Consider the following 17,349-nt stretch of genomic DNA (forward strand, 5'->3'; position numbering starts at 1 on the left):
AGGGGATTTCACAGTTTCGCCACCATCCAGACAGTCCAGTGCACAGTTAGGGAGCTTTCACGTTGCACCTGTGTTCAATTCTGACTGACTTTGCTGACCATGTGGAGTTTGCAGCATCCCTACGATGCTCCAGTTTCCACCTGCAACCCAAAGCTCTGCCAACAAAGCTGACCATCTAACCTAATCCCATTTGATCCATGTCCTTCAAAACCTGGAGTTCCGCAGTCCCCTCAGTTAATTTGTTTGGTCCATGACATGAAAAGAGTTTGGGAACCCCTGCTCTAAATCTTTCCTATCCATGACTGTCATTTAAATGTTGATAATGTGACAAATAAAGCTAATCTTATCTTAAAGTGAACATCAAAACATAGTGAAATGGGTCTTCTGTGTCAATGGTCACACAATCTAAGGATTGTGCTGGGGGTAGTCGCAAGTAACACCATGATTCTGGCACCAACATAGCATGCCCATAACTGTGCCAGCAAGTTCAAAGTTCAGACTAAATTGATTATCGAAGTGCATATGTCACCATATACAACCCTGAGATTTTTGTTTTGAAAGCACACTCAATAAATCCGGCAACCATAATAGAATCAATGAAAGACTGCACCAATGGGGTGGACAACCTGTGTGCAAAAGACAACAAACTGTGCAAATACAAAATGAAAATAATAATAATAAATAAATAAGCAATAAATATCATGAAGATGAGATGAAGAGTCTTTGAAAGTGCCACCTTTCGGTCAGCCAGTGATAGTGGTGTCATCAGCAAACTTAAATACAACATTGGAGTGATGCTTAGCCACATAGTCGTAAGTGGAAAGTGAGTAGAGTACGGGGCTGAGCACACAGCCTTGTGGTGCACCTGTGCTGATGGAGATGTCGCCAATCTGAACTGATAGGGGTTTCAAAGATTCAAAGTACATTTATTGTCAAAGTATGTATGCAGTATACAATCCTGAGATTCGTCTTCCCACAGACAGCCACGACACAAAGAAACGCCATGGAACCTGTTCAAAGAAAACATCAAACAACCACTGTGCAAAAAAACAAAGTGCACAAATGGCTGAAAAGCGAATGAAAAGCACAGACTATAAACCAGCAAACCACAGTCACTGGACACTCTAGGAATGTTCGGTTCAGTTCAGCTCAATTTAGTGCTGTGTCGTTTGTTGACTGCAGGCCGCGGAGCCAGTCTGCCCTGATCAAAATCGCACAAAGCAACAAAAAGGAGCGATCAGAAACACGTCATAACATGAACCGAGTGCAATCCACAAACTATATCTTGCTCAGGACCCAAGACTCCAGACCATCTAATGAGCAGGTGTACCTAATAAAGTGGCCACTGAGTGTATGCCACCACATACTGTACTACCTTGAGTTTCATTTTCTAGCAGGCATTTACAGGAAAATAAAGTTCAATACAACGTATGAAAAATTATAAATAACCAAGACTAGCAAGTAACCAATACACAACAGAAGTTCAAAAGTGTGTTTCTTACAGTCTGCAGATTGCAGTGATGGCAGTTCAGAAGATGCATAAAAGATAGATAGATAGATACTTTATTCATCCCCATGGGGAAATTCAACTTTTTTCCAATGTCCCATACACTTGTTGTAGCAAAACTAATTACATACAATACTTAACTCAGTAAAAAATATGATATACATCTAAATCACTGCATTACTGCATTACTGCATAACACCAGCTCCCATTATATCACGGTGGAACTGTCTCCTGCTCCTAATTTGTATGTTTGTATAATAGGGTTTATAATTTGCAATCGTTTGACAGTGGTAGCAATCACTGATTGGGATTCAGTTCCTGCCCCAGTATGTAAGGAGTTTCTACATTCACCCCATGATCATGTGGGTTTCCTTCCACAGTCCAAAGACATCTGGTTTGGGTTAATGAGTAGCCGGCTTGCGATATTGGCACTGGAGCCTGGCAATTCTTGCAGGCTGCCACGAGCAGCAACCTTTCTGGTGTGACCTCACCTAAACAATGCATTTCTCAGTATGTTTTGATGTACATGGGACAAATAAAGCTAATCTCTTTAAATCACTTCTGAACTTCAGGCTTAATGGAATCTTTTTTACTGAAGGGTGAACAAATCTACTTGATAATCCAAATGCGATTAATTGGGTCAGTGGGCACAGTGACCCCTCACGAAGCTCCATATGTCCCCTGTTTTGGCCGTTATGTAAATGCAGCACTGAATGTTTGGCAGAGGTGGGAATAGAATATCAAGTGAGTGAGTTGTTCAGACCAAAGACACTTTAATACCAAAGTTCAGTTTCCAACACTGCTCAGCATCTCGGTTGCAAAGATCTGAGTATGGACATCAGGGAGTTATTGACAAGACCTCAAAGCTCTTGGCCTGTCATCCACATGACGGCCTGAGCCAGTTATAACGTGAAACACATAGTGAGCAACCGCGGGGTGATTGCTTGACCAGGATGCGGCTTCCAGGTGCAATTACATAAACGACACTGTCATCTAGTGGTCAGATTAGTAACTACAGCCCTTGCCAATTGCTCACTCATTCTGCATTACTCTCATTCAAACTTTCCCTCTCGTGCCCCTTCACTCTCTCTCTCTCTCCTCTCTCTCTCGTGCCCCTTCTCTCTTCCTGTCTTTCGTGCCCCTTCTCTCTTTCTCTCTCTCGTGCCCCTTCTCTCTTCCTGTCTTTCGTGCCCCTTCTCTCTTTCTCTCTCTCGTGCCCCTTCTCTCTCTTTCTGTCTCTCTCGTGCCCCTTCTCTCTCTCGCACCCCCAATCCCCTCTCGTTTCCCCCCCCTTCCCCACCAGAACTGCATGCAATACTCCAAATTAGGCCTCACCAATGTCTTGTACAACTTTAACATAACATCCCAATCCCTGTACTCAGTACTTTGATCTATGATGGGCAACGTTCCAAAAGCTGGGGAGGGGTGTCTAACTAGAATGGTTAAAGAGATTAACTTCCTGGGGGAAGAAATTTTAAGATGGTGCGAGGTTTTTCTTTTAATAGCCCTGCAGCACTTTCCAAAAGGGACCATTTGAAAAAAGTAGTTTGCAGGATGGGTGGTGTCCGCAATGATTTTCCGGCCACTTTTTGTCCCGGTGATGGTAGACTGCAGCCAGTGACTGTTTCTGCTGACCTGACAGCTCACTGGAGTTTTCATACATTGTGAGAGGATTCTGCACCAAACCAGACACTAATAGCTTGGTATCCCAGGGTGAAAGTGCTTGTCCTTTATTCCGCAGGTTCAAAGGCAGCAGCAGAGTACTCCAACGGGATGTACGACATCAGCTCCCCCATCCCACCCACCTACCTGAGGTCACTGCAGGTTCTGCAGCTGGTGGAAAACCTGCGGATCAGGCTGGAAATGTTGGGGAGCGAACGGGAGAGAGACGAGGTTCGGAATCAGATCCCCACGGCCACACTACAGGCAGTGGCTAACTGGCTGGATAACATCTCTGTGAGTAACAGTACAGTGGTGCGATGAACAAGGACACCTAGATCTCGTTGGACTTCCCCCTTTCCTAACTTGACACCATTCAGATCATAATCTGCCTTCCTGTTCTTGCCACCAAAGTGGATAAACTCACATTTATCCACATTAAACTGCATCTGCCCACTCACCCAACCTGTCCAAGTCACCCTGCATTCTCATAACATCCAGCACCTTACACAATAGGGACAAGTTTTAGGAATCAATTAGTCACTGAAAGTAAGCATGCAGGTACAGCAGGCAGTGAAGAAAGCTAATGGCAAGTTGGCCTTCATAACAAGGGGTGTTGAGTATAGGAGCAAAGAGGTCCTTCTGCAGTTGTACAGGGCCCTGATGAGACCCCACCTAGAGTATTGTGTGCAGTTTTGGTCTCCAAATTTGAGGAAGGACATTCTTGCTATTGAGGGAGTGCAGCGTAGGTTCACAAGGTTAATTCCCGGAATGGTGTGACTGTCATATGTTAAAAGATTGGAGCAACTGGGCTTGTATACACTGGCATTTAGAAGGATGAGAGGGGATCTGATTGAAACATATAAGATTATTAAGGGATTGGACACACTAGAGGCGGGAAACATGTTCCCGATGTTGTGGGAGTCCAGAACCAGAGGCCACAGTTTAAGAATAAGGGGTAGGCCATTTAGAACGGAGTTCAGGAAAAACTTTTTCACCCAGAGAGTTGTGGATCTGTGGAATGCTCTGCCTCAGAAGGCAGTGGAGGCCAATTCTCTGGATGCTTTAAGAAAGAGTTAGATAGGGCTCTTAAAGATAGCGGAGTCAAGGGATATGGGGCGAGGGCAGGAACGGGATACTGATTGTGTATGATCAGCCATGATCACATTGAATGGCAGTGCTGGCTCGAAGGACCGAATGGCCTACTTCTGCACTTATTGTCTAATGTCATACACTATTTACAGTGGCCAGTTAACCGTGAACTGTGGGAAGTCACCCATGCGGTCACAGGGAAAGCTTGCAAACTCCACATGGGCAGCACAGGGCACTGAGTTCGAACCAGGGTCTCATACTGTGGGGCTGACTCACTGTGGTATCCAATACTATTTTGGCTGAAAAGTGCTTTGAAGTGTTCTGAAGATGTGAACAGCAGATCTGAAATGCAGATTTGTTCAAAAGGTGAAATAACATATGTCTCCAAGAACTCAGCAGGTCGGGCCAAAACGTTGACTGCTCCTTTCAACGGATGCTGCCCGACCTGCTGAGTTCATCCAGCTTCTTTGTACGTGTTGATTTGACCACAGCATCTGCAGTGCACTTTCTGTTTGTCTCCAAGAACTGTTCCTCAGCACTTCATAGCAATGATGTGGAGCAAAATTGCGGATCTCTACCAACTATACAAATCTTGTTTAGATTTCAAAATTTTTCCGGTTGTCTTGTGTAAGCTGTTGATGATTGGAAATTGATTGACAAATTAAGAACTTTGGATAACTGTTGATTTGATATGTGGTATGGGCGGATCTTTTAGAGGATTGGCATGCCAGGTGCCCAATCATGTGGTGGGACATTTTGCATGAGAGGTCAAAGTTAAGAGTGGAGTTTATTGTCTTCTACACAAGACTGTTGTCTGCACAGGTGCGATGAAAAACTTACCAGCAGCAGCATCACAGGCACAGAGCATCATGGGTGCATTCACAATAATTAAATGTAAACTCAATTTTACAATAAAGGACACAATTAGAACCAAAAAAAAGTCCATTTTAATGCAAAGTGGTCAAAATGGTCTTAGCGTTGCTAGACTGTAGTGATTAGGGTTGTGTCAGTTGGTTGAAGAACAGAGTGGTTGAAGTAGCTGTTCCTGAACCTGGTGCTGTGGTGCTTGAAGCTTCTGTACCTCCTGCCCAACGGGAGCAGTGAGAAGATGGCATGGCCTTGGACAGTGAGGGTCTTTGATGATAGATGTTGCTTTCTGGAGGCAGCACTGGATATAAGTACTGCTGATGGCGGGGAGGGATGTGCATTTGATGTCTTGGGCAGAGCCCACCAGTCTCTGCAGCTCCTTGTACTCCTGACCATTTGAATTGACAAACCAGACCATGATGCTTTCAATGGTACGTCAGAAGTCCAACCAGAATTGGTAACCTTGACAATGAGATGGTTTCCCCTCCAATGCATCGAACAAGGAGTTAACCACGTTTATAAGTTCAAGGCCGAGTTCCGACTGGATCTAGTTTATTTTGCCTAACATTCCTATTAAGCTTTTGCTTACACTGAAACAAACCTGGGATCCAGTTCCAACTGACAATCCCTAATCGAGGAAGGAGAATGTCTCGAGTAATGGACCTTCATTTAAAGTTAAAGGAAACTTGTTATCAGAGTATGGGTATGTCATCATATATTACACTGATATTCATTTTCTTGCATGCATTTACATGAAAATGAAGAAATATAATAGAATTGATCAAAATCTATACATAAAGATTGGCAAAGTACCAGCGTGCAAAACCTCCTTCTCAACACTTGGACAGAGACGGGGCTTGCTTCAGAGGCAGTCCCGAGGGAGAAATCTCCCAGCTCACTGGCAAGGATCAACCTTGTCAGGAAACATTGGAACATGTTCTTCACCTCCATTCAGCTGGTAGAAACTGTGGGTATCAGTCAAGCAAGGTTATTGGCTAAATACTTAGAGAGAAAAGTCGTAAGACATAAGAGCAGAATTAGACCATTTGATCTATTGAGTCTGCTCCGCCATACGATCATGGCTGATTTATTTTCCCTCTCAAACCCATTCTCCTGCCTTCTCCTGTAACCTTTGAAACCCTTACTAATAAAAAAACTATTAAATTCCACTTTGAATATACCCAGTGACTTGGCCTGCACAGCTGTCTGTAGCAATGAATTCCATGGATTCACCATGAGGTTTATGAAACCTAGGGGAATTGTACAGAACTGTTTAGAGTTCCTTGCTTGAGCTATTATAGCTGTTTTCTTGTATCCAAATCTGGGCATTTCATTTTAAGGAAAATGTCAAGACTTGAAAACAGTACTAAGGAGGTTTTACTAAGATGGAACCAAGATTCAAAGGTTTAATGAGAGAGATCAGTGAAAATTTCAGAGTTAGAATCAGGTTTAATATCAACAACAAATGTTGTGAAATGGGTCGTTTTGCGGCAGCAGTACAGTGCAATAGATAAAACTATAAATTACAATAAGAAATACATTTCAAAGATTAAATTAGGGAAGTAGAGCAAAGAGAGAGGAATAGTGAGCTAGTCTTCATGGGTTCATTGTCCATTCAAACATCTGATGGCAGAGGGGAAGAAGCTGTTTTGAATCACTGAGTGTGTCTCTTCAAGCTCCTGTACCACCTCCCTGATGGTAGCAATGAGAAGAAGACATGTCCCGGGTGAATGGGAGGGGGGGTGTTCTTTATAATGACTGCCAGCTTTTTGAGGTGTTTCCTTTTGAAGATGTCCTTGATGCTGGAGAGCAGGGGTTCCCAACCTGGAGCTCGCAGACCCCTCAGTTAATGGCAAGGCTCTATGGCATAAAGAAGGTTGGGATCCCTGTTGGGGAGGGCTAATGTCCACAATGGAGCTGGCTGAGTTTGCAGCTTTTTCAGATCATGTGCAGTGGTCTCCATATCCCTTCTGACTCTAATTTCTTTGCAATGTTTTCTTATGGTCAGTGGAGCATTAATATCAGATATTAGGCACCAGCTTTGAGCTTTGAAGTTTCGAGTCTATCAGGAAGGGAAATCTCGGGACTGAGAGAAATCCCATATGTGTGGACAGCCTCTGTCTTGGGACAAACAGAGGGTGGCTTGCGGTGAGGGTGGGGAGAAACCAAAGGGGCATTGACACAGATGTGGTGAGGGTATTTTCACTTCAGGCTGAATGTGGAGCTGGTGGTTTATGATTTAAGATAAAGGGCCACCCACTAAATTCTGAAGCAGCATGGCGGTTAATGCTTTACAGTACCAGCAACCCAGGTTTAATTTCCACTGCTGTCTATAAGGGGTTTGTGTGCTCTTCCTGTGACTGAGTGGCTTTCCTCTGGGTGCTCCAGTTTCCTCCCACATTCTGAAGATGTATGGGTTAGGGCTACTAAGTTGTGGGCAAGCTATGTTGATGCTAAAAGTTTTGAAATGCATGCAATTCTCTTGAAGGCACAGACAGGTTTATTTGTTTAACTATTACGCTCAATGCCTGACTCCTTCCGGACTCCGCAACCTCTGACTAATCATCTTCCCAAGCCCACTCCCTTCCCCTCCCTGTGCCCACTCTTTCCCCCAGGCGGGAAGTCCTGTGTGCTTAATCCGAACCCAGGCCCACTACAGTGTGTTGGCCAGAGCTATTGTTGGGTTAAGAATGTGGGAAGATCTAAACTCACTCAACCTCGCCCTCTGATTGCACGGTCCGATGCCACTTGCATTTTCTCCCGACACACACAGTTTCCCTTCTCTAGAAGAAAGAGCCAGCACTCTCTGTTGCTTTCCACTGTTCACGCCTGTTAGGTTTGTACGCCAGAGCTCGCTGGGATACAGAGAGCTTGTGAATAACATGGTGACTAAGACCATTAGACTGTAAGACCTAGGGGCAGAATTAGACCATTCGGCCCATCAAGTCAATCATGGCTGATTTGTTTTCCCTCTCAGCTCCATTCTCCTGCCCTTTTCCCATAACCTTTGACAGCCTTACTAATCAATAAATGGTTTAGAGCAAAATTACTTTGTTTTATTTAGAGATACAGGCCCTTCTGGCCCTTCATATCACACTGCCCAGCAACCCCAAGTTTAACCCTAGTCACAGGTCAATTTACCAATGAACCTACCAACAGGTACATCTTTGGACTGTGGGAGGAAATCGGACTACCCGGAGAAAACCCACACATTCCATGGGGAGGACGTACAAACTCCTTACAGGGGACACCGGCATTGAACTCCTAACTCTGACACCCCGAGCTGTAATAGTGTCATGCTAACTGCTGATTGGAACATACAGGAGCTGCATTAGGCCATTTGGTCCACTGAGTCTGCTCTGCCATTCCACCATTTCCCCTCACAACCACGATCTCCTGCCTTCTCCCTGTAACCTTTGACACCTTGACTGATCTAGAAACTAATCATGAAAGGCATTAAATGCTTCAAAGCACAATTAAAATGGCATCTAACAGTGTGGTAAATCTAATACAGGTGTCCCCCGCTTTACGAATGGTTGCTTTACGCCACTTCACTTTTACAAACATTAGTAACCTGTTTTCACATTACAAAGAGGATTTTCGCTTTTACAAAAGTTTTTCCCATATAAATTAATGGTCCTTCACTTTATACCATTTTGGCTTAAGAAAGGTTTCATAGGAACGCTCTACCTTTGTAAAGGGGGGAGGGGACACCTGTAGTGGAGGGTAAGAGGCTGTTCCTGAGTCACTGAGAGCGTGTCTTCAGGATCCTGTACCTCCTCTTCTCTCTAATGGTATTGGGAAGAAGGCATGTCCTGGATGGTGACGGTGTTTAATGATGGATGCTACTTCTTAGGAACCACCTCTTGAAGATGTCCTCAGTGGTGAAGGAAAGTTCTAGGAGGGATTCCAGACCATGAGCAGTCACGAGAAATGTTGAGCTTGAAGATCTCAGACTAAAAAAAAACTGCAGATCCTGGAAATATAAAATAATATACAAAATGCGAGAAATGCCACTCTCTGGCTTAAGAAATTCCTCCTCCTCGCTTTTCTAAATGGATATCTGTGGGGAGAGAAGAGGACAAAAGCTTTCAGGTCCAAAAACCGTTGTAGAGCTGCAAAAGAGGTGGGAAGGAAGCTTGATAAGGTGGGGTGGCAGATTTGTCTCCAAGTAAATAAAATCAGGTTGACCAGGAGGATAGGAAAAGAAATTACTCTGTATAGCTGGATTTTTATCAGTACATTATCAACGATGAGATAGAGAATCCCTGAAGGTTCTCCTTGGCATTAGAGAGGGTCCAGAGGAGGCTCACCAGAGTGGTGAGAGAGCCACAATATAAAAGCAAGGAGGTAATGCTATGTCTTGATAAGACATTAGTCAGACCACACCGGAGTATTGTGAGCCCCTTATCTCTAAGAAAGGTGTGCTGGCATTAGAGAGGGTCCAGAGGAGGTTTGTGAGAATAATTCTGAGAATGAAATGGTTAACATAGGAGCATTTGGCTCTGGGCCTGTACTTGCTAGAGATTAAAAGAATGAGGGGGGGTCTCATTGAAACCTATTGTATTTTGAAAAGCCTAGATAAAGTGGACAGGGAGAGATTGTTTCCTATAGTGGGAGAGCCTAGGACCAGAGGGCACAGCTTCTGAATACAAGGATGTCCCTTTTGCACAGAGATGAGGAGGAATTTCTTTAGCTGGAGGGTGGTGAACATGTGGAATTAATTGCCACCGATGGCTGTGTGTTTGGAGTTCAAAGTAAATTTATTATGTAAGTATACAGGTGTCACCCTATCCACCCTGAGATTCATTTTCCAGTGGACACACTCAATTAATCTATCGAATCATAACTATAACAATCAATGAAAGAGCATTCAACCAGAGTGCAGAGGACAACAAACTGTGCAGGTACAAAAAGAAATAATAATAATAATAATAATAATAATAATAATAATAAATAAGCAGTAAGTATCGAGAACATGAGATGAAGAGTCCTTGAAAGTGAGTCCATTGTTTGTGAGAACATTGGGTATATTTAAAGAGGAGGTTGATAGGTTCTTGATTACTCGGGATCAAAGGTTAGGGGAGAAGGCGGGAGAATGGGATTGAAAGGGATGATCGATCGGCCATAGTGCAGCAAACTCAATGGGCCGAATGGTCTAACTGCTCATGTGTTTCATGGTATTATGGGCAGAGGTTGAGGAGAAAGATAAGAGAGATGGACAAAAATCTCATCAGACAGCAGTTCAAGAAGTGTTTCTGGATTAGAATTGGCAGCATACTCAACAAGTCAGTGTAAATCAAAAACAGAATTGCAGAAGCTGGATATTTGAAACAAAAATAGGAAATGCTGGGAAAAGATTGGTTTTCCTGGGTGAGTCAGCGAGCGTGGAATCTCAAGAGCTGGCTAACGAGTGAGAGACATCACCCAACTAACAGCTACAATCGGAATCCATTCCCAAAAAGGGTGGTGGATGTAGATTCACAGAACACAGACCAATACAGCACAAGAGAGGCAGTCTGAATTATTAATGTTGTGCAAGGCTACAGATTAGTTTTATTAGCTTTGTGTGTTCTGTACATTGAAACACAGAGTGAGATGCAGCAGCAATGGGGAGAGCAGCAGTGGCAAAACTGAATCTCAACCTTCCGATCCATGGCCAGCGTTGTAAAGCTTTACACTAACCAGTCTGCTAACGTGGCACCCCTGAAATTCAGACTCATTCATTTTTCACATGTACATCGAAATGTAACTCCGCCGTGGACAGTCCCAAACCCGGCTGTGAAAGGAGGAGGGTTGGGTATGAACTCCCCATGGACAGTCCCAAACCCGGCTGTGAAAGGAGGAGGGTTGGGTATGAACTCCCCATGGACAGTCCCAAACCCGGCTGTGAAAGGAGGAGGAACGGGTATGAACTCCCCATGGACGGTCCCAAACCCGGCTGTGAAAGGAGGAGGAACGGGTATGAACTCCCCATGGACGGTCCCAAACCCGGCTGTGAAAGGAGGAGGAACGGGTATGAACTCCCCATGGACGGTCCCAAACCCGGCTGTGAAAGGAGGAGGAACGGGTATGAACTCCCCATGGACAGTCCCAAACCCGGCTGTGAAAGGAGGAGGAACGGGTATGAACTCCCCATGGACAGTCCCAAACCCGGCTGTGAAAGGAGGAGGAACGGGTATGAACTCCCCATGGACAGTCCCAAACCCGGCTGTGAAAGGAGGAGGAACGGGTATGAACTCCCCATGGATAGTCCCAAACCCGGCTGTGAAAGGAGGAGGAACGGGTATGAACTCCCCATGGACAGTCCCAAACCCGGCTGTGAAAGGAGGAGGAACGGGTATGAACTCCCCATGGACAGTCCCAAACCCGGCTGTGAAAGGAGGAGGAACGGGTATGAACTCCCCATGGACAGTCCCAAACCCGGCTGTGAAAGGAGGAGGAACGGGTATGAACTCCCCATGGACAGTCCCAAACCCGGCTGTGAAAGGAGGAGGAACGGGTATGAACTCCCCATGGACAGTCCCAAACCCGGCTGTGAAAGGAGGAGGAACGGGTATGAACTCCCCATGGACAGTCCCAAACCCGGCTGTGAAAGGAGGAGGAACGGGTATGAACTCTCCATGGACAGTCCCAAACCCGGCTGTGAAAGGAGGAGGAACGGGTATGAACTCCCCATGGACAGTCCCAAACCCGGCTGTGAAAGGAGGAGGAACGGGTATGAACTCCCCATGGACGGTCCCAAACCCAGCTGTGAAAGGAGGAGGGTTGGCCATGGGGCTAGCAACCCCATCCCATAAAAACCCAGAGCTACAGAAATGCCAGCAGAAGCTCCAAAGACCTCATTCCTGGGAGAGGAAGGATACAGCAAGTAGATGGGCTAGACCTGGGGACAGTGTGAAAGTCTGGCCCAGGACAAAGGACTGCGGTGAGCTGCTGTCGATGGCCTCTGCCCCAATAGGGGTGATGGGTTTAAGACCATAACCCATAGGAGCAGAATTAGACCATTTGGCCCATCAAGTCTGCTCTGCCATTCAATCATGGCTGATCCTTTTACTTGACTTAAGTATACATACAGTGAAATGTGTCATTTGTGTTAACAACCAAATGTGCTGGGGGCATCCCGCGTATCACGACAATTCAAAGTGTTTACTTAACCCCATCACCCTTACTGGGGCATTCGCCACCAAGTGTAGCTCGCCAGAGTAATTTATCTCGGACCAACAAAGCCTGCCCACAAAGCTCTGCAGAACAACTAACGAGGCAAAAAAAACAAACAAGCAACAAAACAACTGTAAAGAACCCCCATTCCGCCCTTCTACCCACCCAAACACACACATACCCTGTTCTCTAAACACAGCCTCCAGCTCTGGTGGAATCTCAGATTTGCAGACGTAGGACTTCAACTTCCCCAGTGGACTAGGAGACTCTCGGCACTGGTCATTGGCCCTTAACTTAGACCATAAGACATAGGAGCAGAATTAGGGCATTCAGCCCATCATGTCCGTTCCACCATTTCATCTTGGCTGATCCATTCCTTCTCAACCCCAATCTCCTGCCTTCTGCAGTAACCCTTCATGCCCTGACTAATCAAGAAACCATCAACCCCTGCTTTAAATTTACCCAGTGACTTGGCCACCACAGCTACCTGTGGCAATCAATTCCACAGATTTACTGCTCTCAGCTAAAGACATTTTTCCTCATCTCTGTTCTAAATGAATGTCCCTCTATTCTGAGTCTGTGCCCTCTGGTTCTAAACTCCCCCACTGAAAGAAATGTTCTCTTCACATCCACTCTATGTTGGCATTTCAGTATTTGATTGGTTCCTTAAGGTTGTCACAGCTGGAGAGTCTTTCACTCTAGGAAACACCCACCCTATTGAGGCTTTTCAGCATATGACAAGTTGTCTTCTGGAGTTCCAATTGATCTTCAAGCTTCAATCTTCATCATCGACCCCAGGAGTTGCCAATGATGACAAGTGAGACTGGATTGAGGACTTTGAACTAGACCTCAAGCTCTGTCTTGCCAATTCACAACTTGAGGGGTCACCACTCCTCGTGCCTTCTGCCTCTACGTAGATCCAATCCCAGAACTCAGAACCCACCGATCGGATGGTTTAGGGGTTTGGACAACTGCCTCTGGTTTGCACACAGCAATCTTTCACCCCGGGTGTGTGATTTCCCTAGATCTCACAAAACCCAAAGACATGGGGACAGAATGAGACCATTCAGCCCATCGAGTCTAATCCACTGTTCCATCGTAGCTGATTTATTTTTCCTCTCAACCCCTTTCTCGTTTCTTCCCATAACCTCTGATACCCTGACTTATCAAGTTCCTATCACCCTCTGATTTAAATATACCCATTGACTTGGCAACCACAACATTTGAGGCAATGAATTCTACAAGTTCACCACCCTCTGACTGAAGAAATTGCTCCTCATCACTGTTCTAAAGTGATAACTTTGTATTCTGAGGCTGTGCCACCTGGTCCTAGACTCCCCCATTATAGGAAACATCATCTCCCCATTCATCCGATCTAGCCCTTTCAACCCTTATCTAAGAAAGGATGTGCTGGTTTTGGAGAGGGTCCAGAGGAAGTTCATGAGAACGATTCTGGGAATGAAAGGGTTAACATGTGAGGAGTGTTTGGCTCTGGGCCTGTACTCAGTGGAGTTTAGAAAAATGATGTGGAGGGCTCATTGAAGCCTCTCATACATTCATACCCTCTCTCGCCAATGAACCAAAGTTCCTGTTCAAAGAATAAAAGTCCTGGAGTGTGTGCTGTTCTCAGAATCTACAGCAAAAAAAAACCTTCTTCTCAACACTTGGCTTCCTTCTGAGGCAATTCCCCAGAGAGAAACCTCCCAGCTCACCAGCAAGGCACATCCCTGTTAAGAATCCTTCACCACAGGAAAGTGTCTTTCTTCTCTGCTGCGTAATCAACAGCTGATGGGAACTGTGGAAATAATTCAAGTTCTACTGGTTCAAGTTGCTGCCCCCGGAGATGTTATTGAAATTCTGAAATTTACGGATTGGACTGTACTTCATATTGGCCTCGTTCAGTTCTATGTCTTTAATTCATGTTCTTGACCATTCTTTGTTAATTGGCGGGCTGGGGGTTTGGGTGATCTTTTAGCTTTTGTGCAAGGGAGGGGTTGGTGTTGTTTGGGGTTTGCGAGTTCTTGTTTATTTTTCTTTTCATGCGGGGGGGCAGTGATGTCTTTCTTTCAAGTACTACCGTCTTCTGTATTCTACGGCTATCTGGAAAGGAGAAGTTTCAGAGTGGTACTCTGCATACATACTTTGATAATAAAATGAACCTTTAAAGTAAGGCTATCAGTTAAATACTTAAAAGGGGATAGGCCAAAGAACATGGGAGCAGAAATAGGCCATTCAGCCCATCAAATACGCTCTGCCTTTTGATCACGGCTGATTTATTCAAATCCATTCTCCTGCATCGTCCCCATTACCTTTGACATTCTTACTAATCATTGCCACAGACAGCTGTGGAGGCCAAGTAATTGGGTATATTTAAAGAGGAGGCACCCTATAAATGGCACCCTAGCCATTTATATGTGCCTAAGACTTTTGCACAGTGCTGTATGTGGAATGAGCTGCCAGAGGAAGTGGTTAATCATGATAGCTCATGATTAGTCAGGACGTCAAAGATTATGGGGGAAAAAGGCAGGAGAATAGGGTTAAGGGGGATAGTAAATCAGCCAAGATCAGGCAGAACAGACTCAAGGGTCCAAATGGCTTAATGCTGCTCTCATGTCTATGGTCTAATCAAATACCTGTCAACCTCTGCTTTAAATATACCTAATGACTTGGCCTCCACATTTGTCTGTTGCAATTAATTACACAAATTCATCACCCAAAGGAAGTAAGTTAACATATCTGGGCCGAGATCAGAATCAGGAAGTTATGGTGCAGTTGTATAAAATCATGAGGGGTAGGAATGGAGTGAATGTGCGCAGTCTTTGTCACGGGGTTGAGCAATCAAGAACTAGAGGTCAGAGTTAAAGGTGAAGAAAGGAAGATTTAAAAGGAACTTGAGTAACTTTTTTTTACACAAAGTGGTTATCTATAGTACTGTGCAAAAGTGTTAGGCACATATATATAGCTGAGCCTTTTGTACAGTACTGTAGTAATTTTATGTATTACTACAAAAAAACAAATTTTATGACATATGTGAGTGACGATAAACCTAACTCTGATATAGGCCTCTATTGTGGACTGAGAGTGGGAGGGGGACAGGGAGAGGGGAATCGTGGTTGGGAAAAGGGGAAGGAAGAAGGGAGGGAGTGGGATGTACCAAACAGACATTCTGTAATGATCAATAAACCAATTGTTTTGGATCAAATGACCTTGCCTGGTGTCTCAGGACTGGGTGTGTCTGCATCTGCACCAACCCCACCCCGGCACTCCTTCTTTGCCACCTGTCGCACACTCGTCCACCCTCTCCATTCCCAACATACTTTGCTCCTGTCAGATTTACAAACTCGCTCTCCAATCCACGTTGACAAATACAGTACCGTGCAACAAAGCCTTAGGCACCCTAGCCATATATATGTGCCCAAGACTTTTGCACAGTGCTGTATGCGGAATGAGCTGCCAGAGGAAGTGGTTAAGATAGAGTCAGTGGGGGTGATTGTCCATTGTATACGATTGTCCATTGATGACACGAAGCCGATGTGGGAGAATTCCTAAAGTGGAAAAGCTGTTGCGCTGGGGCAATTCCACTCAGAAGTCCAGGTCCAGTGGTATGAAGAAGCTTCACAAACTGGAGTCTTCCTTGGTTGTGATGGATAGCCATGATGCCTCTGTCCCTTGTCGTGACGATCGGATTAGTGAGTTATGCGTATAGCTATGTTGATGCGGAAGCTTGGCGACACTGGTGGGCTGCCCCCCCCCCCCCCCCCCGCACATCCATGGACTGTGGTGGTCCTTGGCACAAACAACAAATTTCAGTGTGTGTTTTAATGTTTTCATGTAGATGTGAAACCTGTGGAGATCTCAGCCCGAAACATTGACTCTTTATCCCTGTCGACAGATCTGTCTGACCAGCTGAGTTCCTCCAGCATTTTGATGTGTTTCCAATGCCACCTGCTTTTTTTTTTCCAGATTCCCAGCATCTGCAGGCAAAAATAGTAGAACGGTATCATCCAGTTCCTTTCTGTGAGCAATCGTTTGAGGGTGGCACTGTAGCACCAGTGTCCAAAGGTTCAATTCCCGCCAGTGTCCCAGGAATTTCACATTCTTCCCATGTTTCCTCCTGACTGCTTGGGTTTGCTCTGTGCACTCCAGTTTCCTCCCACATTCCAAAGACAATGGGATTAGTGAGTTATGCCACACTGGTGGGCTGCCCCCCCACACATCCACGGACTGTAGTCTGTCCTCTGTGCACTCCAGTTTCCTCCCACCTTCTAAACATTTACCGGTTAGGGGAAGTAAGTTGTGGGTATGCTGTGTTGGCACCGGGAACATGGCGAGATTTGCGGGCTGCCCCCAGCACATTCTTGGACTGTGTTTTAATGTCTTTATGTACACGTGACACCCGTGGAAGGGTCTCAGCCCGAAACCACGACTGTTTATCCCCCTCCGAAGATGCTGCCTGACCTGCTGAGTTCCTCCAGCACTTTGTGTCTGTTATTCAAGAGTTCCAGCATCTGCAGAATTTATGACAAATAATACTAATATTTAATCTTCTCGTTTGCTCAGTGTGGCGAAAAGAAAACCTTTAACTTTCTTAAGCAGGGCTTTTCACCTTCAGGAGGTCACAGACTCTGGTAAAGGGATTATTTTTAACCTGACAGCGTTGCAGCGTGGGAGGGGTAGGTGGCGGGGAGTGGGGGGGGGAGGATCGGATGCGGTTGTCTTAGGTATGTCAACACGGCTAGTGTGTTAGTTCCACAGCAGAAGCACTTAGTCTCCCTGGATCAGCGCAGACGCAGGGTTGGTGTTTTGACAACAAATGCTTGACGTTTCATTTAAATGGGAGACACGAATCGGGTTACCTCTTGCCTGTACTGAATTTGCTGGCGGCTTTTGTGCCACAGTAACCCAATGCCTTAGCAAGTTGACTGGCGAGAGCCTCTCGCTGAAGTTTTGGATTTGTGCTGCTGAGGCGGGACGTCTTGTCTCGGATTCATGTTCTACGCTGCCTCGGCTTCAGTCTGTGCTGGGCTTCAGGGAGGGCAGTCAGAGAGGGGCAAGGACTTTCT

General features: G+C 45.4%; 1 protein-coding gene across 11 annotated transcripts in view; it reads left to right on the plus strand.

The window, feature by feature from the left end:
* Window positions 1-17,349, plus strand: part of LOC140729743 (liprin-beta-2-like) — a 220,114-nt gene that overhangs the window by 87,695 nt on the left and 115,070 nt on the right. For all 11 annotated transcript variants that reach the window (XM_073049891.1, XM_073049886.1, XM_073049896.1 and 8 more), the window contains exon 3: window positions 3,249-3,463. In XM_073049891.1, coding sequence (XP_072905992.1) covers window positions 3,249-3,463 — 215 coding nt within the window. The remainder of the gene's footprint in view (window positions 1-3,248; window positions 3,464-17,349) is intronic.

The sequence above is a fragment of the Hemitrygon akajei genome, chromosome 6, assembly GCF_048418815.1.
Source record: "Hemitrygon akajei chromosome 6, sHemAka1.3, whole genome shotgun sequence".
NCBI classification, from domain to species: domain Eukaryota; kingdom Metazoa; phylum Chordata; class Chondrichthyes; order Myliobatiformes; family Dasyatidae; genus Hemitrygon; species Hemitrygon akajei.